Source organism: Somniosus microcephalus, chromosome 6, assembly GCF_052327205.1.
Source record: "Somniosus microcephalus isolate GS21.2 chromosome 6, FLI_Smic_1.0, whole genome shotgun sequence".
Taxonomy (NCBI): domain Eukaryota; kingdom Metazoa; phylum Chordata; class Chondrichthyes; order Squaliformes; family Somniosidae; genus Somniosus; species Somniosus microcephalus.
In genome coordinates this window covers 25,746,355-25,760,810 of record NC_140992.1, presented here as the reverse complement: position 1 = coordinate 25,760,810, position 14,456 = coordinate 25,746,355, and the positions used below count along the sequence as shown (strand labels likewise).

The 14,456-nt window shown below is 44.9% G+C and overlaps 1 protein-coding gene across 3 annotated transcripts in view; it reads right to left on the bottom strand.

Moving 5' to 3' along the window:
- LOC147115542 (phospholipid scramblase 1-like) overlaps nucleotides 1–14,456 on the bottom strand; it is a 123,798-nt gene that overhangs the window by 52,197 nt on the left and 57,145 nt on the right. For 2 of the 3 annotated variants that reach the window (XM_085989855.1, XM_085989852.1), the window contains exons 4-7: nucleotides 12,014–12,175; nucleotides 8,501–8,662; nucleotides 6,010–6,073; nucleotides 4,828–5,886 (exon numbers count right to left, since the gene is read on the bottom strand). In XM_085989855.1, the coding sequence (XP_085845981.1) occupies nucleotides 6,041–6,073; nucleotides 8,501–8,662; nucleotides 12,014–12,175 (357 nt within the window). In that variant the 3' untranslated portion in view covers nucleotides 4,828–5,886; nucleotides 6,010–6,040. Of the gene's footprint in view, nucleotides 1–4,827; nucleotides 5,887–6,009; nucleotides 6,074–8,500; nucleotides 8,663–12,013; nucleotides 12,176–14,456 lie in introns of those variants that run through there. The other variant, XM_085989853.1, reaches the window with a different exon arrangement.

Genomic DNA, 14,456 nt, shown 5'->3' with positions numbered 1-14,456 from the left:
CCGAAATTCCACCAGAATGTTTCCTGCCCCACAAGAGGGGAGAACACACTGGATCAAGTCTACACGAGCATTGTAGACGCTTATAAGGCCATTCCCTGCCCCCACCTTGGGAAGTCTGACCACCTCTCCCTGTTTCTAGCCCTGGCATACAAACCGCTCATCAAAAGAGTGAGAACATCAGTGAGATCAGTGAAGGTATGGCCAGAGGGGGCAGTCTCGGAGCTTCAGGATTGCTTCGAACGCACTGATTGGGGCATGTTTGCCCATAATGACATCGAGGAATACGCATCCACAGTGCTATTCTACATTAACAGTTGTGTCGAGGTTGTCACGACCCATAAAAATATCAGGACATACCCCAACCAGAAACCCTGGATGAACGGAGAGGTCCGCTCGCTGTTGAAAGCACGCGACGCAGCATTTAAATCTGGCGACGCAGCGGCTTACAGTGCAGCTAGGACCAACCTAAAAAAGGGTATCAGGACTGCCAAAAGGAAACAGACACTGTGGATGGAGGATCATTTCTACAACAACTCGGACCCCCGGCGCATGTGGCAAGGCATCCAGTCCATCACTGACTACAAGAGCAAAAACACCAGCCCCCCCGGTTAGCGATGCCTCCCTTCCGGAGGAGCTTAACAACTTCTACGCTTGCTTCGACAGGGACAACAGGGAGCCGGCTACCAAAGCCTTGCCACCCCCGGAAGACCAGGTGCTCACTCTGTCGACCTCCGACGTAAGGTGTGTTCTACGCGGAGTGAACACACGAAAGGCTGCTGGACCGGATAGCATCCCTGGACGGGTACTCAAGGAATGTGCTGATCAGCTGGCTGATGTCTTCACCGCCATCTTCAATCTGTCATTGGCCCAGGCAGTAGTCCCTACATGCTTCAAGACCGCTACCATTATTCCTGTGCCAAAACAAACGGCTGTGACGTGCCTGAACGACTATCGACCTGTCGCACTCACACCCATCATAATGAAGTGTTTCGAGAGGCTGGTCCTGGCTCACATCAAAGCCAGTGTTCCCGCCTCTCTTGACCAACACCAGTTTGCCTATCGTGCAAACAGATCAACGGAGGATGCAATCACAACTGCTCTACACTCTGCACTGAATCACTTAGACGGTAAAGAAACCTACATCAGAATGCTGTTCATAGACTACAGCTCAGCATTCAACACTATCGTCCCCAGCAAGCTGGCCACCAAACTCCACACTCTAGGCCTGAACACTTCCCTCTGCAACTGGACCCTGGACTTCCTAACAAACAGACCCCAGTCTGTCAAATTAGGTAACCACACCTCCCCCCCGACCCTGAACACGGGGGCCCCACAAGGATGTGTGCTGAGCCCCCTCCTCTACTCCCTCTTCACCCATGATTGTGTGGCTGTTCATGGTTCCAACACCATCATCAAGTTTGCGGATGATACCACGGTAGTAGGCCAGATCACCAACAACGATGAGTCAGCCTACAGGGAGGAGGTCCAGCATCTCGTGAAGTGGTGCGCCGATAACAACCTGGCCCTTAACATCAAGAAAACCAAAGAAATCATTGTGGACTTCAGGAAGTCTAAAGGCGGAAGTCACACCCCCATCCACATCAATGGGGCTGTGGTGGAAAGGGTGGACAGCTTTAAGTTCCTCGGAGTCCACATCACGGAAGACCTCTCCTGGTCCCTCAATACCTCCTCTCTGGTGAAGAAGGCCCAGCAGCGCCTATATTTCCTAAGGAGGCTGAAGGGATGTAACCTGTCACCCCTGATCCTCTCTAACTTTTACCGCTGCACAATAGAGAGCATCCTGACGAACTGTATCACAGTATGGTATGGCAGCTGTAGCTACTATGACCGGAAAGCCCTGCAGCGGGTAGTCAAAACTGCCCAACGCATTACCGGCACCCGGCTACCGACCATAGAGCACATATACCAGAAACGCTGTTTACGGTGGTCACGGTCCATCATCAAAGACCCTACCCACCCCAGCCACAGTCTGTTCGCCCTCCTGCCATCTGGGAGACGCTACAGATGCATTCGCACCCGTACGACCAGATTTAGGAACAGCTTCTTTCCCAGGGCTGTCATCCTACTGAACTCCACAAATAAACTCTAAAGCCTGCACATCTGCCAATGCGCTTTATTATGGTTATGTTTATGTTATTGTATTACAAGCCAAATGTATGTTGAATGTTTAAATGTCTTAATCTAAATGTACACTCTCGGGAGCCGCAAACCTACATTTCATTGTACTGCACCTGTGCACTAACAATGACAATAAAGTTGATTATTATTATTATTATTATTATTATAAGGAGTGTAGAAGAGCATGCCAGGAGCAGCACCAGGCGTACCTAAAAATGAGGTGCCAACCTAGGAAAGCTGCAACACAGGACTACATGCATGCTAAAAAGTGGAAGCAGCATGCTATAGGCAGGGCTAAGCGATCCCACAATCAACGAGATCAAAGCTCTGCAGTCCTGCCATATTCAGTCATGAATGGTGGTGGATCATTAAACAACTAACGGGAGGAGGAGGCTCCATGAATATCCCCATCCTCATTGATGATGGAGCCCAGCACATGAGTGCTAAAAACAGGGCTGAAGCGTTTGCAACCATCTTCAGCCAGAACTGCTGAGTGGATGATCCATATCGGCCTCCTCCTGAGGTCCCCACCATCACAGAAGCCAGTCTTCAGCCAATTCGATTAACTCCGTGATATCAAGAAACGGTTGAGTGCACTGGATACAGCAAAGGCTATGTACCTCGACAACATCCCGGCTATCGTGCTGAAGACTTGTGCTCCAGAACTAGCCGTGCCTCTAGCCAAGCTGTTCCAGTACAGCCAAAACACTGGCAACTATCCAACAATGTGGAAAACTGCCCAGGTATGTCCTGTCTACAAAAAGCAGGACAAATCCAATCCGGCCAATTACTGCCCCATCAGTCTACTCTCAATCATCAGCAAAGTGATGAAAGGTGTCATCGACAGTGCTATCAAGCGGCACTTACTCACCAATAACCTGCTCACTGATGCCCAGTTTGGGTTCTGCCAAGACCACTCTGCCCCCGACCTCATTACAGCCTTGGTCCAAACATGTACAAAGGAGCTGAATTCCAGAGGTGAGGTGAATCAAGGCAGCACTTGACCGAGTGTGGCATCAAGGAGCCCTAGTAAAACTGAAGTCAATGGGGATCTGGGGGAAAACTCTCCACTGGCTGGACTCATACCTAGCACAAAGGAAGATGGTTGTGGTAATTGAAGGTCAATCATCACAGCCCTAGGACATCGCTGCAGGAGTTCCTCAGAGCAGTGTCCTAGGCACAACCATCTTCAGCTGCTTCATCAATGATCTTCCCTCCAACATAAGGTCAGAAATGGGGATGTTCGCTGATGACTGCATAATGTTCAGTGCCATTCACAACTCCTCAGATAATGAAGCACTCCATGCCTGCATGCAACAAGACCTGGACGACATTCAGGCTTGGGCTGATAAGTGGCAGGTAACATTCGCGCCACAGAAGTGCCAGGCAATGACTATCTCCAACAAGCGAGAGTCTAACCACTGCCCCTTGACATTCAATGGCATTACCATCGCCAAATCCCCCACCATCAACATCCTGGGGGTCACCATAAACCAGAAACTTAACTGGACCAGCCACATAAATACTGTGGCAATAAGAGCAGGTCAGAGGCTAGGTATTCTGTGGCAAGTGTCTCACCTCCTCACTCCCCAAAGCCTATTTACCATCTACAAGGCACAAGTAAGGAGTGTGACAAAATACTCTCCACTTGCCTGGATGAGTGCAGCTCCAATAACACTCAAGAAGCTCGACACCATACAGGACAAAGCAGCCCACTTGATTGGCACCCCATCTACCACCTTAAACATTCATTCTCTCCACCACCGGTGTACCTTGGCTGCAGTGTGTCCCATCTACAAGATGCACTGCAGCAACTCGCCAAGGCTTCTTCGGCAGCACCTCCTAAACCCGCGACCTCTTCCACCTAGAAGGCCCAGAGCAGCAGACACATGGGAACACCACCACCTCCAACTTCCCCTCCAAGTCACATACCATCCTGACTTAGAAATATATCGCTGATCCTTCATCGGCGCTGGGTCAAAATCCTGGAACTCCCTAAAAGCACTGTGGGAGTACCTTCACCACACGGACTGCAGCGGTTCAAGAACGCGGCTCACAACCACCTTCTCAAGGGCAATTAGGGATGGGCAATAAATGCTGGCCTTGCCAGCGATGCCCACATCCCATAAATGAATAAAATAAACTATAGGCCAGTCAGCTTAACATCGGTGATAGGAAAAATAATGGAATCCCTACTTAAGGAGAAAATAGAAGAACATCTAGAAATGAATAATATAATAATGAATAGTCAACATGGATTTCTAAAGGGAAAGTCTTGCTTGGCCAACCTCATTGAATTTTTTGAAGTGGTAACAGAGAGAGTAGACAAGGGTAATGTAGTAGATGTAATTTATTTAGATTTTCAAAAGGCCTTCGATAAGGTACCACAGAATAGACTAATGAATAAGGTCAGAGCATGCGGAGTCAGGGGGCAAGTAGCAGAATGGATAACTAGTTGGCTTCAAGACAGAAAGCAGAGAGTAGGGGTAAAGGGTAACTATTCAGAGTGGCAGAAGGTGGGAAGTGGTGTTCCACAAGGATCAGTGCTGGGACCGCTGTTGTTCACAACTTATATTAATGATTTAGACTTTGGAATCAAATACACAATTTCTAAATTTGCAGATGACACCAAATTGGGGGGATAGACAATACTGAGGAGGGCTGCAACAAATTACAAGAAGACATTAATAAACTTGAAGAATGGGCATATAATTGGCAAATGAAATTCAACACAGATAAATGTGAGGTTACATTTTGGTAAGAAAAATAAGGAGGTCACATATTACTTGGAAAATACAAATCTAAGTGGGGTAGAAGAGCAAAGGGATCTCGGAGTACATATACACAAGTCACTGAAAGTAGCGACACAGGTTAACAAGGCCATAAAAAGGCAAACCAAGCACTAGGTTTTATTTCTAGAGGGATTGAATTGAAAAGTAGAGAAGTTATGTTAAACTTGTATTGAACCTTTGTTGGACCACACTTGGAGAACTGTGTACAATTCTGTTTGCCATTTTATAAAAAGTATATAGAGGCACTGGAGAGGGTGCAAAAAAGATTTACAGGGATGATACCAGAAATGCGAGGGTATACATATCAGGAAAGAATAAACAGGCTGGGTCTCTTTTTCTCTTGAAAAGAGAAGGCTGTGTTGTGACCTCGTAGAGGTAAAATTATGAAAGGTTTTGATAGAGTGGATCCAGAGAGAGTATTTCCACTTGTGGGGAAGAGTTAACTAGAGGCCATCAATATAAAATAGTCAGCAAGAAACCCAATAGGGAATTCAGAAGAAACTTCTTTACTCAGAGAATGGTGAGAATGTGGAACTCGCTACCACAGGGAGTGGTTGAAGCGAATAGTATAGATGCATTTAAGGATTGGCTAGGTAAGCATATGAGGGTAAAAGGAATAGAGGGTGTAATGATCAATAACATGTCATTCTATAGTGGACACTAGGTGGAGCCGTAGAGCTGTGTAGAGCTGTATATAGCTGTATGTATAAGACTACACTACCCAGCTGTATGTATATTAAGACTACATTACCCATGAGGCACTAGGCTACCCACAAGGCAGCAGTCAAGATGGAAGCCTCTACAGATACTGTACCTAGTCCACATGTGCTCAATAAAAGTGTCTAGCAAAAGCTAGCTGTGTTCATAATAAGAATGTCTATTTATTAATGAACATAAGAGAGGGTTATGCTCCATTCGAGTTTCCTCACATCTTTCCTCACAATGTACTTGATACCTGTAAATTTAATCACAAAAGCAATGGTGTTATTGTTTGTGATTGTAACGCAGTTACAGAGCATTAATGCTGCTAAATTTGTATGTAGAGGTGGGGGGGTGGGTTGTTCATGTGTTTACTTACTCAGGAAGTATCTTTTCCAATCATCCACTTCTCATCGCTTTGTCGCTTCAAAGTACAGATAATCCTGCAAAAGCACAGTTTCATTCAACAGCTTGCATTTATACCTTTAACGTAGAAAAACGTCCTAAGGTGCTTCACAGACACATAATCAGACAAAAATTGACACCGAGCCAGGGAACGAGATATTAGGATGGGTGACTAAAAGCCTGGTCATAGAGGTGGGTGGGTTTTAAGCAGTGTCTTCAAGTAGAAGGAGAAGGCGGTTGAGACCTGAAGATGTTTAGGGAGGGAATTCTAGAGCTTGGAGCCTAGATGGCTGAAGGTGTGGCCGCCGACTGTGGGGCAGAGAGATTTTGGGATGCACAAGAGTCCAGAGTTGGAGGAAATCTGAGTTCTCGGAAGGTAACGGCTGCAGACAGTCACATAGAGAGAGGGAGTGGTGAGGCAATGAATGAATTTGAACACAAGGATGACATTTTAAATTGGAGGCACTGGGGGATGCACGCGCAGAGTCAATAGGTGAGTGACACAATGCGGAATAGGATATATTGGAATAGCTGAATTTGTAGGTGACAAAGGCATGGGTGAGGGATTCAGCGGCAGGCGGGCTGAGGGAGAGGCAGAGGTGGATGAGGTTATGGAGGTGGTCTTTGTGATGAAGAGGAATTGGGGTCGGAAGCTCAGCTTTGGGTCAAATTGGACGCTGAGGTTGAGAACAGTCTGGTTCAGTTCAGATTTAAAGAGAATTACTTACATTTTGTCAGTATTGAATAGGAATCGCAAAAGATGAAGAAACTGTTCAATCATCAATAAATCTAGGAAAACAATCACATTGGGGTGCGTTGCAAGACAGTAACGCATCAGAGAGAACATCGTGTTTTATCAATGGCTCAACATATCTCAGCTTTGGAGACACTGATCATGAAATTATACTGTGCAAATATTATCCTATGAATGCTATGAACACATTTGTATGAAAATTCCTCTCTAACCCAATTATAATAAATGGATTAATGCCACAGTTAAAATAATGGCCAGAAGAATTTATACATTAATATTCCCACGGTGTAATTTCAATGCCATTATGTTCTTTCTATTTTCTCTCCAGATTCCTCCTGAAGTCGCTGACTCATGCTGGGGTTTAGTTCCAGGGGCTTTGGCAGCCCTCTGCCACCTCCGCTAAGTAGATGTTCTTCATGAGTCTGGACAGTGAGTATCAGCAGGCTGTTCAATCATGGTGTCACAGCTGAGCCTGATTCTATCCTCCCTCACCCAATGTCCAGTAAGAGTCACGGAAACCGATCAGGAGCGGGGGGATTCTAGCTGATTTCCCCCCCGCTCTTCCCTAGCTCAGGGAGGCTAAGGTCAAATGTAGGTATTAACAATAATGATCATTCTTAAGAATTTACATTTTTAAAAATTGTGGAAAGTGATGCTTGCTCTTTAATCTTAGTTCTGTTATTGAAAGTGCTTCCCTTATCCTTTCCTTTGGTTAATGTACAAGAGGATCGTAAGATATTTTCCCAGCCTGATCACCAAAGGCAGGGATGAGCCCTGATTTTAGCTCAGGGCAGGAATCGGGCAGGTAGGGACCGAGGCGGGCGGTAAACCGTCTAGATTTCAGCTGCATGAGGCTCTGCTCCTGATCCCACAAAGAAAGTGATAAAAAAGTTAAAAAGACTTGCCTCTTTGGGCCTCTTCTGGCCCCGGCTCCTTTTCCCATTAGGTTGACCTGGCAGGAAAGCCACAGTTGGCATCCCCATAGTTAAAATAGCAGTCGGGCCCCGATGACATCATTGAAGCCTGATCTGCATATTTAAAGAGGTACCTCACTGGTTTCTGTCGGGTATCCTTCCCACCTACTCAGAAGATTGTGTTAAAACCAAAGGCTGTGGGACGTCGGCGGGTAAGTCCCCTGGGCGATTTTAACTGTCCGCCTGGTTACCACCAAGCGGGCAGGGTTAAAATCGCCCCTATAGAAATTTTAGCATGGCAGAAGGCTGTTCACCCTTTCTTGCCTGTGCTGCATCTAGGTCCCTCGTAGGGGCTACTTTTATACTGTCCACTTTTCCTTCTTTCTCCCCAGACGAATCCCATTCTCCTGCTTTCTCCTCATAGGCTTTTGTATTCTTCTTCAAGTAATTATGTTGTACCTTATTTTACTATTGCAAAAATTTCAACGATGATCACCACTTAAGGTAAAGCATTCTACATTCTGAAAGTTTCTTTTAATTTCCCCTTTTATGCATCCAATGCTTATCTTGAGATCATAGCCTTGTGATGTACATATCAATGGAAATAATCCATCTAAGTTTATCCCTTCTATTTAAAAAAAATATTTTGAATGTCTCTAACAAATTCTCTCTCAATCTTCTTAGTTTGAGAAGATACCGCCTGGTGACTCTCGCCTTTCTTTGTAATTCAGACCCTCTCAGTTCTGCTATCAACCTGGTAAATCAGTTGCATGTTGCACTAACACTTCTATACTTACAATTAAAAAGCAGGCGCCCATCAGGGTCGCTTTAGCCCTAACGTCCAAGTTAATTGGAAAGCTGATCTCAAAATTATCTACATCTGTGAGAGCTTCGACCATTAGTCCGCCCCACTTCTTCGTGATTTTTCCTACTGTTTCAGATTCATCAAGGTTTGTAATCTGTAATAAAGTAATAAAATGGTGACAATGCAAGGCCACCAGTGATGGTATTCAATGCTATTTCAGACAAGAAAGAAAGAAAGAACTTGCATTTGATTCGCGCCTTTCATGTCTTCAGGATGTCCCAACATGTTCACAGCCAATGAAGCACTTTTGAAATACAGTCACTGTTATGATGTCATCAAATACAGAAGCCAATCTTTACACAGCAAGATCCCACAAAGAGTAATGAGATAAATGCCCAGTTCATCTGTCTGAGGGGAATGAGTCTTTGGCTTAGCTGAAGTGCTCTTGCAGAGAGCCGGCACGGGCTCGACGGGCCAAATGGCCTCCTTCTCTGCTGTAACCATTCTATGATAACATTCTGCCTCTGAGTCAGAAGGTAAAGGGTTCGAGTTCCATTCCAGACAGCCCTGGCGAGTCGAGACTGGAATATGCTAAGTACTAGGTTGATATCCAGAGGAGTACCCATGTCTGGATGGAGTGACCAGTAGTTCAGTGGTAGTATTCCCACCTCTGAATCAGAAGGTATAGGGTTCGAGCTACATTCCAGACAGCCCCAGTGAGCAGAGGCGGGGGCGATGGCTCTGAGTTCTGGGTTGGCGTCCAGCGGGGATACTTGCCCCCCTGCCACCCCCCCCCCCCCCCACCATCGTAAGGATGAGTGGGGCTCTTTAGCATTGGTTACAGCCCACCTAGGAGAAGATACTACCAAGATTAAAAACTGTGAGGAAAGCAATGGGAAACCATCTCAACTCTTCTTTCCTGGTAAGTGGCTCAAGAATTGCATGACTTTAGTTAGGACCTGCCCGAGTGCAGGACCATTTAAGATAATTGGCAAAAGAACCAGAGGGGGAGATGAAGAGAAAATTTTGTGACATAGCGAGTTGTCATGATCTAGAATGCACTGCCTGAAAGAGTGGTGGAAGCAGGTTCAATAGTAACTTTCAAAAGGGAATTAGATATATATTTGAAAAGGAAATACTTTGAGGGATATGGTGAAAGAGCAGGGGAGTGGGACTAACTGGAGAGCTCTTTCAAAGAACTGACACAGGCACGATGGGCCGAATGACCTCCTTCTGTGCTGTATTATGATTCTATATATCAATGAAAACACAACAGACGATGGAATCAGTTTTAGTCATCTTGGTTAAGTATTGGCCAGGACACCCTTGCTCTTCTTTGAGTAGCACCATTGGCTCTTTTATGTCTACCTGAAAGGGCAGACGGCGCCTTGGTTTAACTTCTCATCCAAAAGACAGAACCTCCATCAGTACAGCACTCAATACCTCACTGTAGTGTCAGCCTAGATTATATGCTCCAGTCTCTGAGGTGGGGCTGAAACCCAAGTCCTTCTAACTCAGAGGTGGAGAGTGCTACCATTGAGCTAAGGCCAACTATTCAAAGTTCTTGAAGGAAAACGGTGATGGGACTAAAACATTGCACATTTTCCCACTTTGCTGCCAATGACAATAACAAGCATTCCCATATCAGCTGTAGTAAAGGCTGGATATAATATAGCACGCAAACTCACCACTAGCTGTTTTACCCCCTACCCGTTACCCTAACCCTAACCCTAACCCTCAAGACAGCATGTTGGCACTTTCAGTCCCCATCAACCCCACTCTATTTCAAAGGGTTCTCAGGAGAAAATTAAAGTAATTTAAGCCTTGAACTTACTGATGGTGATATTAGCCTAACACATTCCTGACATTCCTTTATTTGCTATTTTAATGTAAGCCTCAACAGTGTAGGTGGGCTAATGACTCATTAAAATAGTAGGCAGAAGAATGTCATGCATAGAAACATAGAAAAATAGGAGCAGGAGTAGGCCATTTGGCCCTTCGAGCCTGCTCCACCATTCAATATGATCATGGCTGATCCTCTATCGCAATACCATATTCCTGCTTTCTCCCCATACCCCTTGATGCCTTTTGCATCTAGAAATCTATCTATCTCCTTCTTAAATATATTCAGTGACTTGGCCTCCACAGCCTTCTGTGGTAGAGAATTCCACAGGTCCACCACCCTCTGAGTGAAGAAATTTCTCCTCATCTCAGTCCTAAATATCCTACCCCATATTCTGAGTCTGTGACCCCTCGTTATAGAGTCCCCCAGCCAGGGGAAACATCCTCCCTGCATCCACGTTATACTGCATCTGCCATGTATTTGCCCACTCACTCAACTTGTCTAAATCGCCTTGAAGCCTCTTTGCATCCTCCTCACAACTCACAATCCCACCTAGTTTCATGTCATCAGCAAACTTGGAAATATTACATTTGGTTCCCTCATCCAAATCATTGATATATATTGTGAATAGCTGGGGCCCAAGCACTGATCCCTGCGGTACCCCACTAGTCACTGCCTGCCACCCCGAAAAAGACCCATTTATTCCTACTCTCTGTTTCCTGTCTGTTAACCAATTTTCAATCCATGCCAGTATATTACCCCCAATCCCATGTGCTTTAATTTTGCACACTAACCTCTTATGTGGGACTTTATCAAAGGCCTTCTGAAAATCCAAATACACTACATCCACTGGTTCTCCCTTATCTATTCTACCAGTTACATCCTCAAAAAACTCCAGTAGGTTTGTCAAACATGATTTCCCTTTCATAAATCCATGTTGACTTTGTCTAATCCCGTTGATATTTTCTAAGTGTCCTGTTATCACATCCTTTATAATAGACTCTAGCATTTTCCCTACTACTGATGTTAGGCTAACCAGTCTGTAGTTCCCTGTTCTCTCTCTCCCTCCTTTTTTAAATAGTGGGGTTACATTTGCCACCCTCCAATTTGCAGGAACTGTTCCATAATCTATAGAATTTTGGAAGATGACAACCAATGCATCCACTATTTCCATGGCTACCCCTTTTAATACTCTGGGATGCGGATTATCAGGCCCTGGGGATTTATCAGCTTTCAGTCCCATTAATTTCTCCAGCACTTTTTTTTACTAATACCTGTACTAATTTCCTTTAATTCCTTTCTCACTAGACCCTTGGTTCCCTAGCATTTCTGGGAAGTTATGCATGGTTACATTAATATTGCCAACAGTAATGCCTAGGCTCTGCTACCTTATTTCCTTATCAGTTTTATTCATGGCTCATCCAGTGGATAGATGCTGGCCTGTATTTCCTCTCCATAGAGGGAATGTTAATTGACTTTGAATCACAAATTGAATATTTGGTAATCCATGACTTAGGAAACGTAGTGGCTGTATTGCAGTTTTTCCTGAGTGTGGCTGTATCTAACAATACATCCAGCTGGGAGTGTGGGTCTTGTCAAAAGGGAATACAGCAGTTGGACCAATATAAATAATACACTTCTGCTATTTCTTGAAGGGCGTACCTTAAAATTAACTGCACAACCACAGCCAGAAACACAGCATGGAGCACAGATCTTCAAAACAGATTCTTGGTTTCTATCTTGAATAATAAACTTTGGCAAGCATGGGTTCCATTTTTGGACAATGTATCCTATTGGCTCACCAGGTGGTGCTTGAACTTCCATCTGTGAATGAAATAGATTAGAACAAAGGGAATGAAACAAAGTTATGCAAGCAGTAGGATATTAATACTAGATCCACTGTTTCATGGGTAAGTGGTTAATTTCCAGATCAAAACTCAATCACTGAGACCCTGATCACAATGGGAATAGAATGATCCTATAGTCTCTGGAGTTTAGAAGAATGAGAGGTGATCTCATTGAAACATCTAAGATTCTGAGAGGGCTTGACAGGGTAGATGCGGAGAGGCTGTTTCCCTGGCTGGAGAGTCTAGACCTTGTCTCAGGATAAGGGGTTGGCCATTTAGGACCGAGTTGAAGGGAAATTTCTTCACTCAGGGTTGCGAATCTTTGGAATTCTCTACCCCAAAGGGCTGTGGATGTTGAATCATTGAGTATATTCAAGGGTGAGATTGATAGATTTTTGGACTCATGGGGAATCAAGGGATATGGGGATTGGGCAGGAAGGTGGAGTTAAGGTTCTTATGTTCTTCTAACTAGGGGGCATAGTCTCAGAATAAGGGGCCGGCCATTTAAGACCGAGATGAGGAGGAATTTCTTCACTCAGAGGGTTGTGAATCTTTGAAATTCTCTGCCGCAGAGGGCTGTGAATGCTGAGTCTTTGAGTATATTTAAGGTTGAGATAGATACATTTTTGGACTCTAGGGGAATCAAGGGTTATGGGGGTCAGGCGGGAAAGTGGAGTTGAGGTCGATGATCAGCCATGATCTTATTGAATGGCGGAGCAGGCTCGAGGGGCCGTATGACCTACTCCTATTCTTATTTCTATGTTCTTATCCCCTTCAAAAAATAATAGTTCAGTTGACAGCAGCATAAGTAAATGTCTTTCAATTTTCTGAAATGTTGAAATACACAAACACTAGTAGCTCATTATCAGTTCGATGTTCAATTCCTGTTTACTTATTTCGGAATAGTTCCGATACTATCCCTTGTCGAATAAGCTTCAGAATTCACTGGCACTATGTAAATTATTCATGTGTAGAATGATGAAAAGATGAAATAATGTCACAAGGATCAAGTTTAAATGGTTAACGATGATATCGGAACCCTGAGAATATTACAGTCTCATTGTCATCCTTCACTATATTTCTGGTCCAGAAATTCCAGGCTCTCTGCTCCACCACCCAGATGTGCAGTGAAGTGGGTTTCCCGACCACCAGATGTTGACCCTGTCCCAAAACGCAAGCATAGAGTCCAGATAGATACATGGGATGGGCAGCCCATGCCTGTACTGGTGTACTGGAGGCACCCGCCCAAAAAATCACCGTGTTGCTCAGATGGAGGAGGAACAAGCCATTGAAGGGCCGAACAACGACATTTATTATCTCCACATGGACTAAATGGACAAAATGGAGAAGGTAATCGCTCTGCCCAAAGTCACTGCCAACTGCATTATCAGACTCCCAACTTCGTGGCCTTTGGCCCTCCATTCACCAGGCTATTTCTGCAGCCATCAATTTTCCCAACCACTCCCTCAACATCAATTTTGATGCCCCTTTGCACCAACAAAACCTTTACTGTCTCCCACCGCAGTCATTTCCCCTGGTATGGATCCCATCTCCACTTCCTCAAGTCCAAGGGGTGCAGACTTGAACGTATCTGATGCAAAATTATAGTTGTATTTTGGACATTAATTTTGTGTATATTCCTATTTTCAGCAGTTAGAACTTGTGGCCTTAAAGGAACAGGTTAGCTTAAGCACAGATTTACATCAGCAGCAGAATTATACATTGTATGTTGTATGTCACATGGTAACCTGTCCTTATCAAATAGAGTATTGTGGCGGAGCCACCAGGGGGACTCTGATCTAATGTACATAATTATCTTTAACAAATTATTAGCTACAGAATGAATCTGTATCTTTGTTCATATCATTGCATGTACATAGCGCGGTCCCTTTAAGAATGAGACCAAACGCGATGACGTCATCACGTTGATCACGTGATCCTCCAGCGGCGGGAAAACGTGATGACATCATGACGTCAGGCTGGGGAGCCGCCCTAGCCAGTCCTCATGGAGCCAGCAAAGAGTACAGACCTGTAATGTAGTTCTCCTGTGTTTTCGTTTTAAACTCTGTTGATTAGTATTAAACATCGTTTGTTTGACAGACTGACTTGACCTCAGTCCTTTAGTTAGGAATCTAGCCATTCCTACAGTGGTGACCCCGAATTTTCGTGAACAATTTTCACGGAAGAAGCGAAGCGCGACGAAACATGGAAGCGAACTCCGTGGCTTTGAAGCTCCCACAGTTTTGGGAACAACAGGC